The 26,378-nt window shown below is 39.6% G+C and overlaps 1 protein-coding gene across 2 annotated transcripts; it reads right to left on the bottom strand.

Annotated features, from left to right (window-relative positions):
- Positions 1-3,117: 3,117 nt before the first annotated feature.
- On the bottom strand, positions 3,118-23,339 carry LOC135199221 (uncharacterized). 2 transcript variants are annotated; one of them, XM_064227091.1, is made up of 31 exons: positions 23,099-23,339; positions 22,626-22,832; positions 21,880-21,983; positions 21,254-21,374; positions 20,851-20,921; positions 20,551-20,668; positions 20,131-20,219; positions 16,964-17,060; positions 16,537-16,770; positions 15,732-15,834; positions 15,475-15,573; positions 14,574-14,631; positions 14,031-14,130; positions 13,609-13,760; positions 13,075-13,157; positions 12,677-12,870; positions 11,677-11,767; positions 10,914-11,029; positions 10,466-10,562; positions 9,830-9,945; positions 9,539-9,629; positions 9,200-9,318; positions 8,270-8,470; positions 7,734-7,916; positions 7,197-7,315; positions 6,975-7,065; positions 6,554-6,736; positions 6,041-6,159; positions 4,527-4,617; positions 3,881-4,075; positions 3,118-3,603 (listed from the first exon to the last, which is right to left on the bottom strand). In XM_064227091.1, exons 3-31 carry the CDS (start codon positions 21,976-21,978, stop codon positions 3,338-3,340), a joined length of 3,696 nt encoding a protein of 1,231 aa, XP_064083161.1. In that variant the 5' UTR covers positions 21,979-21,983; positions 22,626-22,832; positions 23,099-23,339; the 3' UTR covers positions 3,118-3,337. The 2 variants fall into 2 exon arrangements, with proteins under 2 accessions (XP_064083161.1, XP_064083160.1); XM_064227090.1 differs by having other exon boundaries at positions 3,438-4,075.
- Between the last annotated feature and the right edge of the window lie 3,039 nt (positions 23,340-26,378).

Here is a 26,378-nt window from a genome sequence, read left to right as displayed (position 1 = left end):
GAGAAAAAAATGGTACTTAATAGAATGAAGTACAAGATTGGTCCACTGCACAAGCAGCTATATGCATATCAGGAAGGAGTCGGAACTACAGAGTGCATAGCAGAAAAAAGGCTTTTGAACTAGTCAGTCCAGCAGCAATACTTCAATCAGTAGTAAGGAAGGGAGTCCAAGGACACTTACTAGCCTGGACAAAAAACTACGTACTGGGAAGGCAGGCCAGAGTAAAATTCCAAGGAGTGGTGTCTACATTCCACGACTTGGAAAATGGCACCCCTCAGGGAGGAATTCTGGTCCATTTCTATTCAACATACTAATGGAGAATATAGCCTCCCTGCAGCTTCCAGAAGGCGTAGAAATCTTCATCTATGCCGATGATGTGTGTGTAGTAGCAAGAGGAGCGTATTCTCTCATTCTTCAGCAAGATTTATATTATAATTATGATTAGTTGCCATATTATGCATTATAGATTTATTATGATATGAATTTAGCCGTTTTCGTCGACGTAAATATGCCAAAAATTATGTAAATTAAAACACTTATGGCATCTGTTTCTATACAAGCAATTCATGGAAAAAGTTATCGTAAATATTTTGTAATAATAAGGAAAAAATAAATAATGTTATAATTTATTGCTATGTAACTATGTATATATCTATATATATTATATATATATATATATATATATATATGTATATATATATATATATAATATAAATATATATAATAATATATCATATTAAATAAAGTGTAATAAGAATTACTAATTATTTGTCAAATAAGTTTTGGTATAAACTTGTATGGCATACATCTGTGACAGACAAATTTCTAGATGGATTAAGGCCTAAAATTCATAATCGTTTATATGTGTTATTTCAAAATAAAATACTAGAATAAGTATAATATTTGAATCATCGGACAGTTTTGTTTTATTTTTTTAGGCTTACACAATGTATATTTATAGCTAAGCTTAGATTATTTTTTCAGATATCCAAATTTGCAGTACTCAAAGGGTTATTGCTTCCATATTTAGACAATCAAGGTATTTGAAAATTTATTAAATAATTCTTGGAAGCTATATGTTTAGGCTAGATAGATGGAGAATTTAACTCTTATAAACAAAAATGCAGGAATATCAAACGCATTTTTGTTATTGTCTACCTTAATAATTTACAATATTTACATTTTCTATGGCCATGATACTCTCAAAGAAAACATCTTTCTTGACTTTAGAATGTAAACAAAAGTATATTTTATGGTGCGTTGTTCTAATGATTTTCAAGTATTATTTAATAAGATATACGTCTTATGGCTGTCAATTTATGATTAGATATTGATAAAAGTCTCTAATTATACTCATTATGATAAAAATAGACCTGGAAGGTGTTTTTTGCTCATGATTTTAAATGTGGCATGCTTTGCTTCGCCTTTAGTAGCCTATAGGCCTAAGGCTCTCTTGATTTTAGAAATCAATGTATGTTTAATTCTGCATTCTGTGGATGGTTAGTCCTAAATTTTATCCAAATATATTAGAATGCTGTAATATGGTTGTATTATATAAATCAATGTTTGGGGTAAAATTAAAATGTCTAGTAGGCATAACAACCATTGACCGAAGGGACTTAACTTTCGTCATCACCAGGAGAGTATAGAGTGCTAATAACTCTTACTGATCAATGGCCACTTGTTTACTGGTGAACATGGCTAATCCATTAACCTCTTAGTTGGGCAATGAGTAACCAATTTTACAATGATGTTGCGGATTCATCAGTGATTCTCCTTACAGGGACGTATACAGCTCAAAGTGTGCCTTGTGTAGTGAGTTGATCTATGTCTGTTTATATTTTGTGTCTCTAACTTCTTTAACTTTGAAGGAAAACTTATTTTCAATTGTAATAGCCATGGGGAACTTTATTTAAGTCTAGGGAGGATATTCAATAGTCAATAATGGTATAAATAGTTTTAACAATACCAAATTTGTCGCAGGTGGATTTTTTCCCACCACGACATTAAGATACGAGAATAATAATACTATTGTACATATGCACTGTTGTCAGTCTTCTTGCCTGGAGACAGGGGTCGGAGAATGGTACTGTGTCATTGTTGACACGGTGGGTATGAAGACTAATGACCTTTACGCTGCCTGGCCTGGGAATTAGGGTAGGCCTGTCCTACCTGCTATTACATGATATTCCTTGTGTGTATGGGTCTTACTACTGATGAGGCGAGGTGATGTCTTCCCACTGGGAGGTAATTAAAGTGCTGATTTCCATTTTAGGGGTATCGAAGAAAATTCCTGGTATTCAGCTTGTTTCTTTATTACTCATTACATCATGCGAAATTTCTCCCAGGCCTAGTCTCCTGGACTTGATTAATTTACCTAGTCTTCAGAACTCCTGAACTAGATCCTTGGATTAGATTCCTGGACTAGATCCCTTGCAAGGGATAGATAATCATTTGTATTAATAACTTGGTAAAATTGCCAAATTGAAGAGCAGACAGGTTGACGTCCTCACACGAAAGCATTCGTGATTCTTACATGTGTTGCTAGTGTTACCAAAATGCAGACGAAAGATTCCGGGCAGCGCTCCCATACTCAGAGCAAAAGAAAAATACAACAAGGGACTGGCTACACTGCCACACTCGTGTCCACAACAAAAATGAAAACATTTCACAGTTCCAATCACTCTTACAACAGTTGTGCAAAGATATTAGAGGATGATGATGAATCAATTCCTAAATAAATCACTAATAATTAAAGTAATATTTTTCCCATTACAATTTCTTTTTTAAATGTGACACATTAAGGAATCACGATTCATCCTAATGTAAAAGACCTCTGTTATAAGTAATAGAGTCTGTGCCATTCAATACTTGCCTTGTAATAAAGTAGTTTTATTTAAGTATAATGAATCTTTTCCAACATTATACTTACCCGGTGGTAAGTACCTGTGCCTCCAAGTAGACTGTGCTCTTAATTACACACTTGTAATCACTCGAATTCACTTATGGGAACAACCATCTGTCAGTTTGGCTTGGGGAAATCAAAACGAATATTCCAAAACGTATTTCTTTATTATACAAAAATATAATGTAGATAACTTAGAGACATTTGTTAATCTTTCACACAAGCACAAAAGTATAACAAGGAATGAATCAGTTTAATGATTACATTCATGCGTTTTTTTTTTCAGCCAGCAGACAGCAAAGTTCACTTACGCCAATTAGAATTCGAATCGGTAGTCACATACAAACTATTGTTCAGTTGTTAAATCGTTTTTGTGTTAATTTGGTGTCACTTTACCTGTTGCAATTACCAAACATCATACAATTACAAGTACTACATATATATATGCAAAGCAAAGCATGAAACATATACAGAGCCAAAACAAAACCAAGTAAGATCATATTTACCTGTCAAACACTGGAACCCGGGTTCCAACGGCACCCAGCCAGAAGGGGTGTACCGGAAAGTGGTGGACTGGGAACCGGTGTTCGAGATCGTACCGATTTCGCAGATGACAACCAAAGTCTGGTTGACGTAGTAAGGCGGATAGAATTCTACTGTGGTCCTAAGAGGCATCGGTTCGGGAGGCGTATATGACACTGAACAGGACCAGGAATAATGATAAAAAAATAGAATAGAATATAAAAATGAAGCCAAAGGCCTGAATAAGAGTTGGGTCATAGTCATTCATCACACCAGCTAGAGGCCTAAAGAAAGGACGCTGCAAAGAACCTACAAAATAATGACTACAGTGCACCACGCATGGGTTGCACTGACAGGGAGGAATAAAAAAAAGGTAGACATGGTTACAGGGAGACTTCTGGTTCACTAGTGCAAAGAATAAACAAAAAACCAATTCACAGGAAGTAAACTCACAACTGTAGCATTTAAACTCCGGATCCTCAAGGACCCAGCCATCTAAGGTGAGAATGAAGGAGGAGGAGTTGGTCCCCTTTGAAGACAACATATCCTCGTCGCAGAAGATGGGCAGTTTTTGTTCCAGGTAATAAGGGCCCTCCAAGAACTGGAAGGTGACCCCTTCGACGCTCTCTTCGGGTGGGTCGTAAACCACTGGAAGAACAGATCAGTTTGAACTGGTCAAGATTGAAGTTGTATAGGTCCTTTTGAACTGGTCAAGACTGAATTACAGGTCCCTTTAGACTGATCAAGACTGACGATACACTAATGGGTATCTTCTCACTTTTGCTTACATATATTACTGTGAATCAATTCCAGCTCATGACAACAGTATGAAATAATGCATAATTTCCTAATGGCACTTGCTATTTTTCCTAGATAGTGAGTTTAGCACAAGCCCCGTTGGGGATTACCGTAAAAACATAAACAAAAAACTGCAAATATCATAAAGATAATGACTCCATAGAAATACTAGTCCTAGATAACGACCCATGGAAACCCTTAGAGGTCACTATGTGGGAATACCCGACATTTGTCACCTGAATAGTCCAACTGACGTTCCTAAGTGACTCCCAAACAAACTACTTAATTACTCATCACTTACACGGCTCGCAGAGGAGTGGCTGCCCAATCACTTTCCAAGACAAGCTGCTGTCACACTGAACTTGGGTCTTGGTTGAGATGTTCCTAAAATCCTGAAAGATGATACGAACATAGTTTTAATGGAGTAGGATTGGTTTTGTTCCCCCGTGGGAATGTACACAAGCGTTTACTACTGATGAGATGTTGGATGTTGATGTTGTGGATGTGTTTTTGGATGATGTGACTTTTTAGTTATAATAATAATAATAATAATAATAATCTGTATCATCTAGGGGTGAACTGATTGACAGTTTTTCACGGCAAATAAGAAAGAAAGAGAGAGAGAGAGAGAGAGAAAGTTTGTTTGTTTGGTGTTTTTACGTTGCATGGAACCATCAGTTATTCAGCAACGGGACCAACGGCTTTATGTGACTTCCGAACCACGCCGAGAGTGAAGTTCTATCACCGGAAATTCACATCTCACACTCCTCAATGGAATGGCCGAGAATCGAACCCGCGACCACCAAGGTGGGAAGCAAACACCATACCAACTACGCCACTGAGGCGTGTAGAGACAGAGAGTAACGATTAGTCGTTATTTGTTTTAAACAATTGTTACGATGGTTGCATTGTTTCCTTACTCGTCAGTCTTTATCGTCATGGTGACGAGGTTACTTTTGGCGTGATGTGAGTGACAGCTACAGACAGGTTTTGGATGGCGATCTGAGAGGTTTTGGGAAACCTCGGCTGAGAAGGTAACAGTAGCATGGCAATAATAGGGCAGCTGTAAGTAATTTTTTTACTTCAGCAGTATGGAAGAGTCGTGGAGTTCCATTTGACAACGTCTGTGTGTGTGAGAGAGAGAGAGAAAGAGAGGGTGTAATTGCTGTATGGATAGTTAATGACTGAATTGGTCGTTGGTGGGTTCTGGGCTGTCTGCTGGTGCTGTTGATTGTTAAGGGTTCTGTGTTTTTAGCTAGTTTTCGGTCAGTCTTTGGTTTGGTGAGAGCTGGTGACAGTTAGTAGTGTCGGAAGCAGTTATTTGAAGGCACTGGGAGTTAGTTGAGTTTTGTGTGTTATTGATTTGTTATTTGGATGTTGTTAAGTTAGTGTTGTTTGTTTAGAGTTGCTGTGCCTGTGCTGTTGTGATTTTTTGTGTTGTTTGTGCAGTGGTCTTATGTTGTGTTGTTATGTGTGAGGTTGTGGTTGTGTTCCTTGGTTTTTCTTGCTTTTCGTCAGTCATTCTAGCCCAATTTCTTGTTTTTATCTTGAACCTGCTGGTCTCTATTAACGAGACCATTACAGAGAGATTCACCTGTCTCAACATTCATGTAAATAAAAAAAAATATTAATAATAATAATAATAATCTTAAACATCAGAAAATCATAAAAAAAGATAAGAAGAAAATAAGGTCAATTATTCTACAGAAAAGGGGACATAAAAGCCACAATAATAGTGGAAAATGTCATTTCAAAAGGGGATATAAAAGACAATAATATGGTCAAAATGTCGTCTCAAATACAATTCAAACTGACCACAGTCAAACGAAGGTGGGTCCCAGCCTTGCAAGTATACTCGACGATGGTTCCTACTGTGTTCTGGACGAGGCTTCCTGGGTCTATGCTTTCCCCTGTCAGCAAAGGAGCCAAGCAGGCTGAGAGAGGAAAAGATCAAGAAGAAGATTCGGTAAGATAGATTCCGCTAGGTACCAAAAATGTTGGGAATTTATAAGACAAAAATTAAACATAATTTGACACACATCTGTCTATCTGTCCTACAAGAATCTAATATTAACCGTTTGAAACCTAATTTCATTCTATTCATTTGTCACACAAGAATCTAATGAACAATTTGACACATTGTATTATCTGTCTACCCTACGAGAAACTTACAAATCACAGCTTCTTTGAAAACATAAAATCGACTTTTTTTCTTTTTCTTTTTTTGTTAAAAAGTCAGAGTTATATACATACGAAAACCTGAAGGCTTTCAAGCTTAATAAAATTTAAAAAAATAACAAAAACATTGCACAACACAACATAACATACCTTCGTAACACCCAGGGATTGGTTCCCACCCAGCAGCCGTGCATTCCGTCAGGGACGTGTTTTTGCCAAAGGCGAACAGGTGATTTTCAATACACGTCAGATATATTATGTTCTGCTCCACCCACAGTCTCATCGGGTCCCAAGCGGCCGTGGCGTTCTCTATGACGGGCTGCTGGTTGCACACTGGAGGAAGAAGAGGACGGGGAGGTTTATTAGTGTTTACAGAAAGGAAACTGTAAACACTGAGACAAGTCAGACAACTGAGATGAAACTTTAAGTCTTAAGTGGTTACTGAAATTAAACCAAGTTGTTTTGGGAAGGTAGTTAAAAACCGAATAACCAACGGGAAGAGGAGAACAGAAAACTAGAAGAGATGGAATAAAAAACGGGAAGAGGGAAATAAAAAAATTGGAAAACTCACTCTTCACGCAGGCGAGTGGATCATCGTATGGCTGCCACACACTATCAGCTGTGCAGGTTACGTTCGTTACGCTGACAACCTCAGGCAGGTACTGAAATAAAACACTTATGGAATTAATAATAATAACAATAGCTATACTCCTATTATCATGCAATGAAACATAAAGTTACTCAGTGACCATTCGACCCTTAGAAGAAAAAAACGAAATTGCTTTAGTCATACTTTTGTGGTCGGGATGTAGAAACCTTCCAAGCACTCGTATCGATGCACTGTCCCTTCCCTGTTGTGGAAGGGCGTTGTGACATTCATGTTCTCGCCCACGGGGAGTGGATCGGGACACACTGCGGAGTGGAAAAAGGGGGAGTGAGGAGTTGCGATATCGAAGCAGCATCTCACGAGTGACAAAGAAGTACTGTGAGCCTGAGGTGCGGAGACAGAACTAATGCTTGAATCAGAACAGTGAGAAACATTACTCTGAGCTTTGAGAAATATTACTTTAAACTTTCAGAAACATTACTCTAAACTCTCAGAAATAATGCTCTAAACTTTACGAAACACTAAACGTTGAGAAACATTACTCCAAACTTTGGGAAATACAGAGACTCTATCTATAGTACTACAGTGGAAACTTGATGTCCCAGTGTTAAGCCTGTGCCTCATAGTTTTATTTTCACTCAGGCTCCTCATGGAACAAAAAGCCTGTATGGGCACGAGTCAAGCTTAATCGAAGGAATGACCAACTGCCGGTCGCAAAAGTACCTCGGTAGCACTCCGGAAAGACGTCCCATCCACCTGGCAGACATTCCACAGTGAAAGCGCTGATACCGAGTGCCACCTCGAACGCAGTTTGGCAGTCTCCAGAGACCACATCGTTGATCACCCAAGAGGCTTTGGCACTCCAGACTGTGGTGGCGCTCGTTATGTTGACGACACCGGCACAAGCTGAAAGGAGAAGCAAAAGTTGGAATTGAACGAACGAAATCTGAGTTTAAATGAAGAAAGTCCTTGAGGAGGGATTGTAGTTTATTTTGAAGAGTTGCGAAAATCTGCGGGAACAACTCTTCGCTGCTTGTAGGAGTCCTATGGACAAACAAACGGGATAACGTTACTGTCTAGGCTGGTGTCGTGTTTCACAGTACAGGAATATCATCAGTCACTTCAGTGTATAACTCTCATCATTAGTTTTGAAAAAGCTACAAAACTGGAAGGTTCTGTGAAGTTCCGATATTAAGCATATCTGTCCAAGACAAATGTATCTCATACTATCATAGCAAGTTCTCTCAACTATAACATACCATTGCAAGGCAAAATGGCGGAAGTGTTGTAGAAGTACGAGTCATTAGCTATCAGATAGGAACAGCTTAATATCTGGACAGTCAAACCACTTGTTGTTTGCAGTCCAGGATCACAGATGACCTCCACTTCCCCTTGATATAGACGAGACGTTGGGTTCCATACCAGAGTTCCGTTTGAGATCACTGGGTCTCCAATGCATACTGTTAAATAATGCAGTTTAATTAATTGCTGAAGATGAATGAAATTCATAATGAATTTGGGCTACAAAGCCAAGCACTGTTAGAATTCTCAGCATTACAAACAGTGACAACAGGGAGCTGGAGCAGTTGAACTCTGTTTTTTTCCATCTGTCCATCTGCCTGTGGTGTTTGCGCATGGTAACATTGCGTCCCGGGGTTTAAATAATATCCTATTTCGAATCTCAACAGTGTAATTTGCATACAGTAAATTATTAAAACACTTTTCAGTTGCAAATGTACACCCAGATATTCTTTTATTTACCTAAAACTTACACAAAGCGTAACTATTTACAGCCTGGGACGCAGTGTTACCATGCGAAAACACCACAGGCGGATGGACAGATGGAAAAAAACAGAGTATAGACAGCAAGATAAAGCAATTAAGAAAATAAACAGAGATGAATTACACGGCTCTAAAGGTGGAACTGGGAAAAAATCCCACGGGGTTACTAAGAAGTAATAATTATGGAGGCCAGATAGCAAGAGTGAAAAAAGGGAAGGAGGACTGGATGTAAAGAAAATGGGAGTAGCACCCTATATTCATGCCTATAGGGCATCGAATGAGAAGAGAGATTACCTGCGGTCTCTTTGCCTTTGGGTGAAAGCTCTCTGACATCAGGTTCAAGGAAGCATGGTTGCATTACAGATGTAATTTCTTATTTGTTCATATCTCTTACTCTAATCACTCACCATCTACCTGTATACACGGCAAAAGCTCCGTCATGTTCCATCCATAAAGCATACCCCCGCACGTCTTGGTCTGCGTGATGTGGCTTATGTTCCCACTGACGAAGAAGCCAGTCTGACACCTGGAAATGAAAATAGTATAAACTCAGGTTTCCTAGAAGCTCTAGAACCTCCTAGAACACCTACAAGCTCTGACATAACTCAGGCAGGGGTTAAATAGATTAAAATTCATACTTTTTAAAGTGAATTTCTGTTGAGACGGATCTTATAATTTGAAATAATCCTGACAACATTCAAGAAACTGCTGGTAAAAACCAACAACATCTGAGGCCTGTACTGTACCTGTAAGTCACTGGATCTCCAAAGTAGTACACAGAGGTTGCATTGTGATTGTAAGTCATGTTTTCCAGAGGCAGCGGAGGTGCACTACACACTGAAAAGAAAAAGTTATTTTACACAAACATCGCAGAACACAGAAATCCAATCCATGGATTTGCCCCACTCATTATGTTGCTCAGTTTTTGTCTCGCACCTAAATGGCTGACTCCTACAGTAATCATAAATTAAGGCATTTTGTCACAGAAGTTATATGTTTTCAAGGAGATAACAGAGAAGACACCTGAAGTCACTCACTGGTAGGAAGGCAAGGAAGAGGCTCTGTGGTATTCCACTCCAAGAGTGACCCCAGACAAGTCAAATTTTGGGTTGATATCAGCGTCGTTTGGTTGGTGACGTAATTGGCAGAACACCTGCAAAATATGATTGGAAATCACAGTTTGTCTCTCTTTAAAGAGAGTAAAGAATGGGCAATACTTTGGAACCAGTAAACCAGACCTTATCTGGGGTCTTTGAGGTCTCAGTATTTTGGAGCCATTAACCACTTTTTCTTGGGTCCTTTAGGCCAGAGCATTTTGGAGCCAACAAACCACTTTTTCTTGTATCTTTGAAGCCAAATTACTTTGGAGCCAGTACACCATACTTTCTCTTAGGCCATTCAGTCCAAAGTACTTTGGAGTAATGGATAAACTTGACCATCACTCCACAATTTAGTCTAAACTTCTCCATCGGCATGGCACAATCATGGATAAACTTGACCACAACTTTGTGTTCAAGGCTGAACTTCACCGTTACTCCACATTCAAGTCCAACCCAAACTCTACATTCAAGTTAGAACTTACAAACTCAAAAGTATAGTTAATCAAGCTTGCAACCATTCACAAAGGTAGCCGTTTCGAAAACAAGATAGAGAAGAAGACACAACTAACTTACGTATAATTAACAGTAAATCCTGTCATGACATTTGGCTGCATGGCTGGGTTGTAGTCATATGTCATATTGTCCAGGGGTACAGGCGGTGCCGAACAAGCTGAGGTGGGAGAGATCCAGTTGGTTAATGGCTGAGACTGATTCAGGTTGAGCGTGCAAAGGGTTAATGGTAAGGTGGGAAAGATTCAGTTGGTTAATGGCTAAGACTGGTTCAAGCTGGGTATGTAAAGGGTTGGTGTTAAGGTTTATGCAACTGCTTTAAAGACCTTCGGCCCAGTTGGTTAACAATTGAGAATAGTTCCAGTTGGGCGTGCAAAGGATTATGCAACTGAAAGATCCGGTAGAACCTTTTGGAGCAAAGAGCAAATATGGAATATTTCCAAGACTTCTCAGTTTAGTTGATCCCTATTTCGGATCAATTCTGCCAAACTCTTCTTGGAAAATAACTTACGTGATGGCACGCAGGGCAGAAGTTTGGCATGTTTCCATCCACCAAGATAACCGTAACACTGCACATTTATTTGGGAAATGTTCTTAGTTACATCCATGAAATATCCTGGAATACATCTGTTGGGGAAAAGAAAGGACAGTTTCGTTAGCTTTCCAGGAAATGTGGAAGTGGGATTGTTTGCATTGAAATTGGCTTTCCAGGAAATATGAAAAGGTTGCTTTTATTTAAATGAGCTTTCCTGGAAATATGGAAATGGGATTGCCTGCATCAAAGTTAGCTTTTCTGGAAATATGGAAAGGTTGCTTTTATTGCAATTAGCTTTCCAGGAACATGGAAATGGGACTGTTTGTATTGTAATGAGCTTTCCAGGAAATATGGAAAGGTTGCTTGCATTAAAATGAGCTTTCCAGGAAATATGGATAGGTTGCTTGTATTAAAATGAGCTTTCCAGGAAATATGGAAGTAGGACTGCTGCACTGAAATTGGCTTTCCTGGAAATATGGAAATAGAATTGCCTTCATCAAAGTTGGCTTTCCAGGAAATATGGAAATGAGACTGCTTGCATTGAAATTAGCTTTCCAGGAAATATGGAAAGGTTGTCTGTATTAAAATGAGCTTTCCAGGAAATATGGAAATGGTCTGCTGGTATCGAAGTTGGCTTCCTAGGAAGAATTGAATACAGGAGATCTGAACTATGCCTAATAAATACACACGGACATATAGGCCTATACAGTGCAAGCTTCAAAATACACTGGATATTCACCTGTAGGTGGCATTGCTGAACAAGACGTCTGCTGTATCTGGCCGTAAAAACTCCATATTTTCCAAAGGCGGGGGAGGATTTTCAAGACATCCTGGAAGAAAGGAAAAAAACACATAGTTATACAGATACTACCCTACAGTTTTAATTTGCTGTCTTGTTTGTTCATATAACTGAATATTTTTGTGACTTGAATGTTCATAAGTAGAGTCTATAAACCGAATCTGTAAATAATCAGAAGTCTGTCGATGGGGGTATTTTAACAAGAGCCCGTGTTGGCACAAGGCCAACGCCTGTTAGGTCTAGAGCCCTTCTGTCAGTTAAAATCGATGAGAAATTTCTGTTTTTCTTCACAAAAGTTGCTATTTACTTCTCCAGCCAACACAGAGAGAGAGAGAGAGAGGGGTGGGGGGGGGGGGAGATAAATAAATAAAGACGAGGGAATTGAAGAAATAAAACAGATACCCCCGAAAATCTGGAGACATCAGAGTGGCTTGGAGAGAATGGCACATTTACAGTAGTGGCTGTTTGCGGACTGGCAACTACGTATAATGCGTCAGAGAGCTTCGTTCCTTCTTGCCAAAATGGAGTATCATCCTGGCTAGAATATAACAGAATACAGAAAGTAGGCCACAGGCCAAGAACTGAGGTCATTCAGTGAAGAAACTGAAACCGACAGTAAGAAGGCGCGAAAGGTGTAACAAGAGGAAAACCTCAAAGCAGTTGCACTATGAAGCAACAGTTAGGAGAGGAAGGAAGAAAGAGAATATGAAAGGAGGCGCAGTAAATGAAACTAGGGGCCGAAGGAACGTTGCAACAAACCTTAAGTGACACCTACAGTGTACCAAAGATAAGGTGCATGGACGTCACTACCCCCTACGGGACTTGGTACCTTGAGAGCTACGAGTGAAGAGGAAATCGTGTGTCTAGAAGCAGAGAACAAGTCATTTAGCAACGACTAAAAATAAAGTATGGTGTCAGTTCGAAACTCCAAACGTCTCACCTGTAGGACCCGGATATTCGCAGAGGACATGAGCAGGAGGAGATGAATTGGTATCATTGATATACAGAGGCACAAAAGTCGTTGTGGCGTCGAGAAGGTTGATACTCCTCCAATGGGTAGTGCTGTCGCTCCCAAGAAGCGATACAATATCGACAGTCGGCTCGTAGAACCCATTCACTGTCCAGTCACCCCAGCTGGAACATCCAAGCAGAAAAGTAGGCTTAGTTTTGCGTTTGCGAAAGGCATTCTTGTGTGCTCGCATTTATATATTAGACTTGTGAATGCATTCAGAGATTCCTAGCTTATCCAAAAGTTGCTCTTTATGTACTGTAGGACAGCAGAGTCATGCTTAATTGTTGTTTCGCACTAGAGTATAACTTGGAATGCTTCATACTTACGCGTTGTTGAGTCCCGTGTAAACTGGAAATGGAACAGTCAGAGTAGTGGAAGTCACCTGTCCACTTTTGTTTGATGTCAGGAACTGCAACGAAAGAAATGATAATGACAAAAAATATCCTCTTTGCATTAGTATCACAGAAAAACGGCGAGACATCATCTGGTTTTGTTTACCTAGCTAGAAGCAACTTCTGCTCTTCGTTTACCTTTTAAACCTGACTAATGTCATCTAAGGTCCCAAATGATATACAGAAAGGGAAAAAGAAGTAACATCTCCATTCTATTTACCTTTTCAACCTTACTAATGTCCTCTAAAACCCCAAATCTTACAGAGAAAGGACAGAGGAAGCAATTTCTGCTTTTTGTTTACCTATTTAACCTTACTAATGTCCTATAAGGTCCCAAATCTTACAGAGAAAGGACAGAAGAAGCACTTTTATGTTTTTTGTTTACCTTTTTCACCCTTACTAATGTCATCCAAGGTCCCAAATCTTACAGAGAAAAGACAGAAGAAGCGCTTTCAGCTTTTTATTTACCTTTTCAGCCTTAGTGATGTCATCTAAGGTCTCCGGCACGAACAGGCCACCCCCGTTCGCTTGGCAAGCACGCAGTCCGCTCAAAGCGTCAGTTCCTGACCCCAGCCAAAAGCATTTACCTGCGTAGACGGTGTAGTTGGCTGGACAGATGTCTGGAACAGTGTGAAATAAAGAGAGTTCATTCATACGCATGAGTATTCTTTAATACATAAGAAATATATGAAGGTGCAAGCGTGTTTTATTCGCGTTTATACGCAATGGCAATGTAGGTTTACAATCTATTTTCGAATTCAGTTCCTCTAAACTCGTCTGTTTTGACTGAGATTTGACGCACAATGAGCAAACCAGTTGTTGATGAGCAAAGTTTATCTTTATCATTATCATTACGACTCAGTTATTAGTAAGATGTGATACAAACTCACCTGGAAGTTTACAAATGTAAGGCATGTCTGTCAGGGAGCAACTAAAGGCTGCATATTTCCCCAGCTTATTGACAGCAATGCACATGTCCAGTGATGTTGGCTGCAAAGAAAAATATTAGTGGAAAGTTAAAAACATCATAAAAAAAAAATCAATCGTCAGCGTTAGGAGAAATATAACCTTGCTGGAATTCATTTGAAATTAGCACTGGTTTGGAGGATAAATCCTGATTCGTGAGAAAAATGTTAGTTAGACGTTAACATTTTTTTAAAATCAATCTTAATGTTAGGAGGAATATAAACATGATAAACTAATCTAGACATTAGCAATGGCATGAAGGATGAATCCCTGATTTGCGGGGAGTGAAATACGTAAAGGAAATACACAACAAAGCTAAAGAAAAAACAAAGACACTGGAAGCTATGGAGACTGAGTTCGGTAAACAATAGGCTTGAGAAAGTAAGTCTCACAACCTCCGACTGTGAAATGATGAAAATTCAGTTCTCACTGTTACCGATCAAAGAAGTTGGGTAACAGATACTCACCAAGCAGTCAGCACCGCACAGAGCCAGGATAGGAGGGGAGACCACGGTCGAATATCCTCTGAAACAAAATTTAAATTATACTCTGTTTTTTTTTTTTTTTTTTTTTTTCATCTGTCCACCCGCCTGTGGTGTTTGCGTATGGTAACACTGCGTCCCGGGCTTTAGATAGTTATGCTATGTGTTAGTTTTAGGTAAATAAGAGGATATCTGGGTGTACATTTGCAACTGAAGTGTTTTAATAATTTACTGTATGCGAATTACACCGTTAATATTCGTAATTGGATATTGTTGAATGTAAGCTGAATGTAACTATCTAAAGCCCGGGACGCAGTGTTACCATACGCAAACACCACAGGCAGGTGGACAGCTGTTTATTATTCTATGGATATTGTTAACACGAAAAGTTAGATTATCTAGTCCTTAATATGGGAATCTTTGAATCTCGAGGTTCTTTTCTATCATTTATATACCGTGAGTCTCCACGTAGGCTATACTCTTTGTAGTAGCTATAATGTTCCAAACGTCATTTTTGAATGTCGAGGCCCTAAGAGTCACGTGACTGCTCCAGGCAAAACATCTTAGGGGGAAGTGGAATACAAAATTTAGGCCAAAGGCCAAGTGCTGGGATCCACGAAGGTCATTCAGCCATGGAAGGAAATCTGAGGGTAAAAACACCATTTGTAGTTGCACAATGGAACAACTGTTAGTGGGTGAGGAAAGTGAGATGGAAGAAAGAGAATATGAACGGAGGTACAGTCAAAGGAATGAAAGGGATAGCAGCCAGGAGTCGAAGGGATGCTGCCAAGAATCTTAGGTCATGCCTGCAGGGCACTACTACCTCCCTACAGGGCATTTTGGGGAAAGGGGGGTGGAGGGCGGCGATGAGACATTATTTATTTACCTCTGAGCATGAGCGGTGTAGTAGAAACCCGTTCCCATCAAGCCTTGCAGTTGGGTCGTGTCAGGGTTGGTCGCCAACACTGCTCCATCTTTAGCACACCTGTAATAAAAGAAGAAGAAAGCATTGACATGGGATTATGGGGAAATATATACTGAAGTATTTCACATATTGAAGAGATGATGGTCAGAAAACCACAGCTCAAATTGGCACCTGATGTGAGGTCTAAAGAGTAGAGAGAGAGAGAGAAACAAACCTACATTTTAGCAGCTCCCAAATATCCCAGGGGATGTCCATCCGTGGAGACCATGTAGCAAGCCGCATTGGGGCCAGTCGTCTTGAAGTACCCCTTGGGACAAACCACTGCAAAGACAAACAAATAAAACAAAAAAAACTAATACAGAATAATGACATCTAACAAACATGCAAACAAACAGTCTAAGTGAGATTTGGAATTCAGATTCTCTCTATGTGTTTCCTGATTGACTTCATCCCATTTGTCTTTCTCCTCTCAGCAAGTCTTTTGGGATGAGGTTGCTGGCTAGCCCATGTCCTTCTTTACTAGAGGTGTCAAAAAACTACTACCTAAAAGACTACATTCATTTCAGGTGAAGTTGCTGGCCCCACACCTTTATCCAGAATGGCTGCAACCCCCCAGTTTCAATAAACTTTGGGCTCCTGTTTGTTAGGTCTGCAATTTGCTCCCACCTTCATGCCAACTCGTTAGCCCAGCTGTAAATGGGTATACCGTACCAGCCTCCGCTGGAATCAAGGAAATGGGTGTCTAGGTCTCCAGCAACCTCATTCATTCAGATTTGCTGAGAATCAGGAAGAGATTGATCAGTATAGGTTCATTTGGCTCTGTGGGTAGTTAAGTTAGCTCTCTGCCTACCATGGCTCTTGCAGCCTAAGGCCTAGGGTAGCATCGGAGTGGTTAGGAGGCCCAACGTGGGCCTATGGACTCCGCTCTACCAGCGAAGACAAGAAGCTAGAAACATCCGCCACTGGTGAATTCTCCCATCTCTCAAACCCCTAAACAACACACTTCCAGGGAGCAGTACTCACCCGAACAAGGAAGAGTGACATTTTTATTCCACTGCGGCGTCCCTCCAGCGTTCACAAGACAAGTGACAATTCCAGTCCTGGTATTCGGACCTCCACCAGGGCCCTCCTGCAAGTAGGGTTCCATGCACGTGTAAGTGAAGTTGGACCCAGGGGCTCTCGAAGGCGGTACAGTCACTTGAGTGGTGGTCTGCCATGTACTGGGGGTGTAGGGCAAGACCGCAGGGCAAGCGTGTGCTGTGGAGACAGTACGAAATAGCAGCTTGATTCAAGATCCAAGGCTCCGGAGACTCATGCACGAAGGAGAACAATAAGAACAATATCACATTTTTTCAAGGAGTATTTCTTAATTCCTATGCAAATGAATGCATAAATAAATCAATCATTCCAAAAGGGTGATCTAGGCGCATGAAAAACACAGAGTTCATACCAGTATCGAAGTCCTTCGGCCGAATGCGAACGTACATATCAGAGACGGTTGGGTCAGACAAGGTGCCGTAGTAGCTACGGGCGTTTGTGATGTCCATCTAGAAATGCAATATAATACCTGGTAACTCAACTGTACAGACATGAGAGTGTTCGTTCATTCAGAGTTGAAAATGAGCCATGAGTGATATCATACACACAATTCGTGACAGCTCTCGCCAAGTATAAATATTAACTCTTCACAAGACTCGTTTAACCGCGATTTGGAGTGACTATGATAATATTAATAAGTGTAATAAGGAGTATGTACTCCAGCGATTCGCTGCGCTAGGGAAATAAAACTATTGATGAAAACTGTGCACACACAACACTCGTACAATCAATTAATGTAAGTGCATGTGTTCAAATGGAAATCACATTTGGTTGAACTGCACAGCAAATCTTGCTGACAAAATAAATTCCCAATTCTTAACACACTAGATGTGCAATTGATCTACAGAAAAAAAAATAGAAAATTAATATTTATTTTTAATTCCTATACTCCAAGCTAGGCAAATGAATAAAAAGATCTAGCAGGCTATGTCTTTTTATTCATTTGACTAGCTTAGAGTATAGGAATTAACACTGCAGGATTAATAGAGTACAGGGTAAGACCGCTTCTGACCAAAATAGGACAATCTCGCGCATGACGTCATGTGGCTGATGTAACTGAGATTCAGGTAATAAAAATTCATCAGTCAGTATTTGACCCCACCAGAGTGAAGAACAAGGAAACTGTCTTCCAGTACCTGGAAATTAACGGGGACCTCTCTCACACAAGGTCGTGAAAGAGATAGAGAATGGGTGTGGGCAAACAATTCCCATAGTGACCCTTAATTTACTTGTTTTCTTGGTTTGCTTTTATGGCCACCTACCGATGACGTCACAAATATGCGCAGTAACAACAGGACGGTCTAAAGCATGGTACACACTATGCCATCATGTATCAGCTACATGATGCAGTAGTGGTGTTGAATAAACTCAATAGCGAGCAAACTGTACCGCAACACTGCTCACTTGTTCTCGCAGTTCAGCTTCCAATGGCAGGATGTCTGCCAATGATGTACTTTTTGCCAGGAGACTACTGTGGGGTGTAGTTGCTCTGTGTGCTTCAAAAAAGAAACTTTTGAGGAAGAAACGTAGAACCTTGTGGTGTGAGCAATGGCTTTCTCGGCAACCTCTGAAGCTTCAATGAAATATTTTTGGGGCTACAAATCGCAAATCCAACAGACTGAAAATTACACAATAATGCCAATCCTTGCATTTTATAAATTGTTGGAAAAAACTGAACCATATATGTATTTGTAAGCAGGACACCAGCTTTTGAGACAGCATATCACCAGGAGCTCGTTCTTGCAGCTGGACGATCGTATGCAAGCCTCCAATATTCAACCAGGATTTCAAAACAGAGCCTCGGTCTAATCATCCCCGAAACCTGTGAAGCCATCTATAATGTCCTTAAGGAGGATTATTTGAAAGCAAGGTTCAAATATGATTACAAAGTACACAAATATTCTTTTATTACAAGAAACGCAGCTCATCAAAACACCATAACTTCGGAGTGTAGATGCTTTGATTGCAGACATTTCCCTGTAGAATTGTGTCTTCAGGGTGTGTAGCTTTTTAGTAATGTCTTCATTCCGCAGTGTACAGTTTACAATGCATGATAACTCTGATTTTATGGTTTCCAAGCTTGCACTCCTGATGTTTTTCATCTTGTAATGCTTGCATTTGATGTTCCAAACAGATGGATGTTCCTTCAGTAATTCAGTAAAATTTGTGTTAGTCCTTGTCCACTGAAGGGGTTTGGCGGTTGGTGGAGAGCGGCCATCATTCCCCTCTGAATGATGGTGCAACACTAAGCTGAGTAAAGCCTCGTACACACTATGCATCACGATGCTCGCAGTGTTAGATGGATGCGTTGAAAAACGACTTTTTCAACACGAAGCTGCAACACCGTGTTGATGGGTCCGAGCCATTTATTTACTCAGATTAATGTTGCACCATCATTCAGAGGGGAAGGACGGCAACTCTCCACCACCCGCCAAACCCCTTCAGTGGACAAGGACTAACACAATAAATTTTACTGAATTACTGAAGGAACATCCATCTGTTTGGAACATCAAATGCAAGCATTACAAGATGAAAAACATCAGGAGTGCAAGCTTGGAAACCATAAAATCAGAGTTATCATGCATTGTAAACTGTACACTTCGGAATGAAGACATTACTAAAAAGCTACACACCCTGAAGACACAATTCTACAGGGAAATGTCTGCAATCAAAGCATCTACACTCCGAAGTTATGGTGTTTTGATGAGCTGCGTTTCTTGTAATAAAAGAATATTTGTGTACTTTGTAATCATATTTGAACCTTGCTTTCAAATAATCCTCCTTAAGGACATTATAGATGGCTTCACAGGTTTCGGGGATGATTAGACCGAGGCTCTGTTTTGAAATCCTGGTTGAATATTGGAGGTTTGCATACGATCGTCCAGCTGCAAGAACGAGCTCCTGGTGATATGCTGTCTCAAAAGCTGGTGTCCTGCTTACAAATACATATATGGTTCAGTTTTTTTCAACAATTTATAAAATGCAAGGATTGGCAATGTTGTGTAATTTTCAGTCTGTTAGATTTGCGACTTGTAGCCCCAAAAATATTTCATTAAAGCTTCAGAGGTTGCCGAGAAAGCCATTGCTTACACCACAAGGTTCTACGTTTCTTCCTCAAAAGTTTCTTTTTTGAAGCGCACAGAGCAACTACACCCCACAGTAGTCTCCTGGCAAAAAGTACATCATTGGCAGACATCCTGCCATTGAAAGCTGAACTGCGAGAACAAGTGAGCAGTGTTGCGGTACAGTTTGCTCGCTATTGAGTTTATTCAACACCACTACTGCATCACGTAGCTGATACATGATGGCATAGTGTGTACCATGTTTAATGAAATGGCTCGGACCCATTAACACGTTGGTGTTGCAGCTTCGTGTTGAAAAGGTCGTTTTTCAACGCATCCATCTAACACTGCGAGCATCATGATGCATAGTGTGTATGGGGCTTTACCTTGTACTCTATTAATCCTGGTTCATTGCACATAGCACTACGTAGGTTACGAAAGGTAATGACGCTCTTACGAGAATTATAGAGTTCAGGTCTTTCACGAACCAGCCAATGCCACTAGGTCCTATGAAGGTTGCACCAACGTTATTCGTCAGGGCATCACCTGGAAAAAAAAAAAAAAAGTATGATTCGTAGATCTCAGAATTCCAGCGTTTTCTTTTATGTTCTTTTTTTTTAACGAGGGAAGACCAGTGGACAGGACATTCCACTATGGAACTGAGCAGGAGTTCTACAGATAGGCACTGGTGGATATTTAAACATGTCACCACCAGTGAATTTCTGACCTAGGTAATAATGTATGCGATGGACTGAAAAGGAGATGCATGATTCCTTTGCCTCAGCATTCTTTATTATTATGGCCATCGCTTTGCAACCTCATCATTTACAAGTAGTAGTAGATGGGATATGCCTTTGAAACGGCAAGTCACTCTCACCTGCATTGCCATGATATTTCCCGACGCTCTTCAGTACGTAGTCGCCTTTTGCTGTTTTGTCGACGGCAAACTCATCGTAAGTGGCGTGGAACAGATCGGTTGCTGTTTGTATCTGAACCTGAGAAGAATTGTTCTTTTTTTACTTATTACGAGACATTCAGTGCTCGACGACTCTCCTAACTGGTCGAGAGTCTGAACGGATATTACTGTCAATAATGTTGCTGTAGTCATTCAGGAAAACCCACATTTAATCCAAACTAAAAAGAAGAGATTCCAAATACGTTAAACAGTTTCTCTCACCTGTAAGATGCACGGCTGAGCCACATCTATGTTATCCTTGCTTCTGGTGAATTCGTACAAGCTCTGTATATCTGAAAGGGAAGTTTAAAAAGTTTTTAATCATTATGTACAACAACCAAGAGTTCTTCGGATACTGTGTGTTAAGTGAAACTTGTGAAGTAAGATATCTATGAGAAATGTAAAGTACGATATCTATGAATCATTGTACGTAAGCACAGATGATTATTGATAATAGGCTGGGAAGTTGGAACCAACACAGTAACTCATCGCACAAACCTCCCAGCGAATCTACGTATACATTTCCACATCAATCTGACAAGATGGCGACTGGTATATTTAGACTGTTTATCAAATGCTCTTAAGGTAAGACTCGCAGAAGCCTCCTCTGAGGGCACAGACTCACTCAGGAAGTAATGAAGTTTGGACCCGAAGCTGGCCTTCCCTGCGAAGTTAACATTTCCTAAGTAAGACACGCCCATCCAGCCATTGTCGTGAGAGTTTGGATTTTCCAGTTCGCAAACGACCTGTAAGGAAAGAAAACGGAGACTATACTCTGTTTTTTTTTTTTCCATCTGTCCGTCCGCCTGTGGTGTTTTCGCATGGTAACACTGCGTCCCGGGCTTTAAATAGTTATGCTATGTGTGAGTTTTAGGTAAATAAAAGGATATCTGGGTGTACATTTGCAACTGAAAAGTGCTTTAATAATTTACTGTATGCGAATTACACTGTTAATATTCGAAGTAGGATATTATTTAAAGCCCGGAACGCAGTGTTACCATGCGCAAACACCACAGGCGGATGGACAGATGGACAACAGAGTATAGGTTGTGAGGAGAGATGACCACATTGCTTCTTTTAAAAAGAGGTTTTGAGTACCAGCTCTTTAGATATACGATGCACTAATGAGACAGTGATAACCCAAGTTTTCTGGCTGATGCGATTTGACAATATAAGGGCAAAGTAACTGGGATTATCATTCTCACCGCATTACAAACGAGAGATTATTTTTTTTTCTTTCTTTTTTATTACCGAGATCCCATCCAGCGGCGGAGGCTGGCGATACAGGCGGTACCAGTTAGTGACGCTGTAGTAGTCCACCAATTCGCTGCAGTCACTCGGAGCCTTCATTTCAGCTGAAGTCGATGAAAGAAGAAGGAAGCAAGTTGAAAACAGGTCGAAACTCAAAAACTTGTTAAAAATAAAAAAATAAAAATACGAACCTCCTCAGTTTTAATTTCTTTATAATTGATTTTTCTGGGGTAAAAGGAAAGCTCATCATTGGAATTGTGGTTAAACTGAATTAAACAAGTTAGAAAGAAGTCGAAACTCTCAAAAACTAGTGTTTTTAAAGCCTAGTCTCATTTTTGAAGAGTAAATGTAAAGCTTATTATTGAAGTTTTTGTTTATATATATATATATATATATCTATATATATATATACTATATATATATATATATACAAAAGTCTTTTTTATACTATTCTAACAATATATCAAATTTAATAGGGTCATGAAAACGGTGTTTATGCGACAAAGCCATAAATTTTGACTGAAATTACTTCAAGTTCTGCTCACCGGTGAATTTGGACAGTTGATAAGTTACAATTGTATTCATATCTAAACTTTGCAAAGCAGAAAGGTACTTCCATAACTTATACAGGCGTCACTCCATTTAGATTACCCACTGAGCACCAATTAAAACACCGCGTTTACCTTCAGGTGATGTGAATCATTTCTAAAGAACCCCAACCCACCCACCCACAAAGGTCATATTACCTGGTTCAAGGCAGTAATCGTTGACATTGGTCCACCGGCCATCGAAGCAGACAGTGATGTGCCCTCCCTGGTGGCCAGAGTACCAGATGCGTCCTGTCTCGCAGGCGTAGTGGATAGTTGGAAAGTCCCCTGGGAAGATTGTCTTTACGGTGTAAGGGACATCATCTGGTGGGGTGGGGCTTCCACACGGCGCTCGCGACGTTGGATCTGTATAGGGGTGCGTTCGCGCTACGGTGAAAACCATGTTCTGAAAGCTTCTTTGCAACTTCTTGCACTCGCATCACAAACAGGTTGAAAGCATTTCAGAAACTTATGGCGCACACATCACAAACAGGTTGAAACCATGTCTTAAACTTATGGCACACATCGCGAACAAGTAGAAAACATGTCAGAAACGTGGCACCCACATCACAGACATTTTGACAACAAGCCTGTGTGTGTGAGAGAGAGAGAGATAGAGACAGAGTTCTTACCTGGTGCACACGTTGGAGCAGAGAGGCAATCCCCAGGAGAACACAGCTTCACAGGGAGATAATCGTTTATGAGCTCTCCAGTTGAACACGAATAAATGTAGCTCTGAGTCTCGGGCACTGTGGTCTGCGTGATGGGGGCATTGCTGAACTGACCTGAGGTCGCGGAAACGTTGTAGACAGAGAGAAAGGGGGGGTCAGATGATACACATGCTCCTCTACTCCCAAACTCTCAATTTACGAAGTTTATGTATCGTTCGTATTAATGAAATACTCTATAAAATACAGCACAGTCTTACTATTGTGTTTTAGTATGAAAAAGCATATAAACTCCATTCTTATTGCATTTTTCATCAAAAAAACCTTCAAATATTTAATTTTTTGCATTTTTGTTGTTATATTTCTTGTGCCTGATGAGTGTTGTAGGCGTGGTAACCCTGGAAATAATTTCTGATGAATATAATTGAAAGGCGCCTTAACCTCAGGACGTCGTAAGCCGAGCCTGTTGTAACCCGGGGACTGCCTGTAAATAGCACTGTAGTATATATGTACTGACTGCGAATATAAAGTTGACGTACGAACAAACCAAGTAGATGGAGAAGCATGCGTACTTTCAATTACTATTGTCAATCAAACCGTTCTGTGATAAAAACATATTGAATATTTCAATATATAAGCATATTTCTTGATTAAACCAGCCGTCATGAAAATGAGGGGACAGTCTAAAAGAGAGAGAGAGAGTCTTGTACTCCCCAAAACAAGAATGATTTTTCAAGGCAAAAAATCACATTTTAAATTTTAGATGATTTCTATAAGGGCTACGTTAGTTATTGTCGCTAAGAACATTCTCTTATCTTATGGAAATATATTATGAAATTAGAGCAACAGCATAGCTACCCTCCTTCTTTCGCCAAGTTCCTTCGAAATTGAAATGAATCGAACAAACAATTTAGGCCAAAGGCCAAGCACTGGGACTAACGAGGTCATTCAGTGCTGGAATGAGAATTAACAGTAAAAGGTTTGAAAGGTGTAACAGGAGGAAAACCTCATAGCAATTGCAAAAATGAATTAATTGTTAGAAGATAGATAGTAGTGCGATGGAAAAGAGAGAATATGAAAGGGGGCGCAGTAAAAGGAGCGAAAGGGGTTGCAGTTAGGGGCCGAAGGTAGTGTGAAAAGAATCTCTAAATAATGCCTACAGTGCACCTTAATTTTTCCCTGCGTGACTGTCTTATCCCCTTGACGTAAATATTGATTTTCCCTTCTGTCATTTCATATTTAAATCGACAAATAAGCTAGAAAATCAAAGGAAATGATGATATTATTATTATTATTATTGTTATTATTATTATTATTATTATTATTATTATTATTATTATTATTATTATTATTATTATTATTAAAAAGAGTGGCAGAATTAAGCGAGTTGATTTTATATATTGTTTTTTCTATTTTCCTTACAATTCGCTTCTCAGGCTCAGCGATGTTTCTGAGTAATAAGTTAATATTCCTATTGGGGAACTTTTAAAAAATTATAGATGCTGAAGGTAATCTTTTATTAGAACAGGATAGCAGGTCCTGTTCTAATAAAAGATTACCTTCAGCATTTATAATTTTTATAAAAGTTCCCAACATGAACACTGGCTAGTTACTCAGAAACATCGCTGAGCCTGAGAAGCGAATTGTAAGGAAAATAGAAAAAACTATACAAAATCAACTTGCTTAATTCTCCCATTCTTTTTAACAGCATTTGCATAACAGAGGTCTTCAACCGAAATATTATTATTATTATATGAAACAAACCCACCTAGGGGCCCCTGACTTGAAATTCAGTCTTCCAAAGAATAAGGCTTTCATTAGAAATAATAATAATAATACTAATAATAATAAGACCAACTTACCGTTCACCAACAGGAGCAAAATAACCAAAAATGGCAGAAAATATGTCTTGTTAAGGGCTCTTGTTTCAGACCCCATCGTAGGCCCCTGCCACCCAAAAAGATGAGTTCAGCAGACTTTTAGTTGTCGTTAGCAAACTTGCTGTACTACTAAGTCGTCTACTTTCTTGGGACGAAAATAAAACAATACTGAGTACTACCTCGAAGTTCCAAGGACGACTGGTCAGAGAGATCTCGTGCCTCGTGTAGCTTTCTCTAAAATACGTAGTTGCTGTTGGCAACTGGGTAAACTGACTTGATGTTTAGTCTAGCCCGACTGGGAGTATATTTGGGCAGTTTATTCCAGTTACAGAATAAAGTTCTGCCTTTTAATTGCGAGTATACTGTTATATACTGCATTTATGCCTTCGCACAACACACAGAGAGTGAGAGAAAGAGAGAGTATACGTATACATATATTTCTACTATCTATACTCGTATGCATAAACAAACGTTGAGCTTTTATAACCAATATATATATATATATATATATATATATATATATATATATATATATATATATATAATATCTTATTACCAAAATCAACCCAACACAAAACATTAAGCAGAACAGAGTCTAAACTTATTAGGACTATAAAGCAAATAGGTACTTCAATCCAAAAAATGCGAGAACATATTATGTAGCAATGGCACGCAATTTAGACAGCATTTGCATTTGTTAATGGCGTCCGTCGTTGTATCGGAACCTTGTGCGGCCAGTTCCCAAGACAAGGAGTCGGAATAAAGTCACTTGAGACTCCAATTAAACAGAAGTTTAGCTTCGTTGAACGAATGGCGCTCGGTCTAATGGACTCTATGGCAGACCGCGCGGTTAACGTTTGCAAATTCACCTTCGTTTGTCACGCTACCCGGACGAAGCCATCGTGGGAACCATTCTTGCAACGCGTGGCTTCTTAACCCCCAATTTTTTTTTATGATGTTTATAATGCGATTCGCAAGACTAATTACAGTCATATTAGTGATTGCTTTTAAAGTAAAACGCGTCTGTCATTGTCGTGTTCAGGCTAAATTCACACGAGAATCAGAATGGCGATTTTATCGTGTTTTAGAGAGACTGCATTTTAATCCTATGAACGGTTTCATCTAGATTCTAGAACGTAATTTCTAATATGTTTATTCATCGGATAATTGATTATGACCTGTTTATGTTTACAGATTACGTTAGTAGTAATGAAAGGATTTCAACTATGTAACGGCTCCTGATTTCCCGTTTTGCAAAATCGATTGGAAACAAAGCTCAATTTAAATTCCATTCCCGACCGTTAATAAATAACGTTTGAATAATGAACACCATTCGCACTCTCTCTAAATCTGGTATGAAAATT

Source organism: Macrobrachium nipponense, chromosome 25 (assembly GCF_015104395.2).
Source record: "Macrobrachium nipponense isolate FS-2020 chromosome 25, ASM1510439v2, whole genome shotgun sequence".
In the NCBI taxonomy this organism is placed as follows: Eukaryota; Metazoa; Arthropoda; class Malacostraca; order Decapoda; family Palaemonidae; genus Macrobrachium; species Macrobrachium nipponense.
This window is presented reverse-complemented; position numbering and strand designations above follow the sequence as displayed.

Coding starts and splice junctions, on each gene's coding strand:
- LOC135199221 (XM_064227090.1), bottom strand. CDS start 21,978: ATGAAGGCTCCGAGTGACTGCAGCGAATTGGTGGACTACTACAGCGTC. Junction 7,917..8,269: donor CGCCATTTTGCCTTGCAATG/GTATGTTATAGT, acceptor TTCTCCTTTCAG/CTTGTGCCGGTGTCGTCAAC. Junction 6,160..6,553: donor AATCCCTGGGTGTTACGAAG/GTATGTTATGTT, acceptor TTCCTCTCTCAG/CCTGCTTGGCTCCTTTGCTG.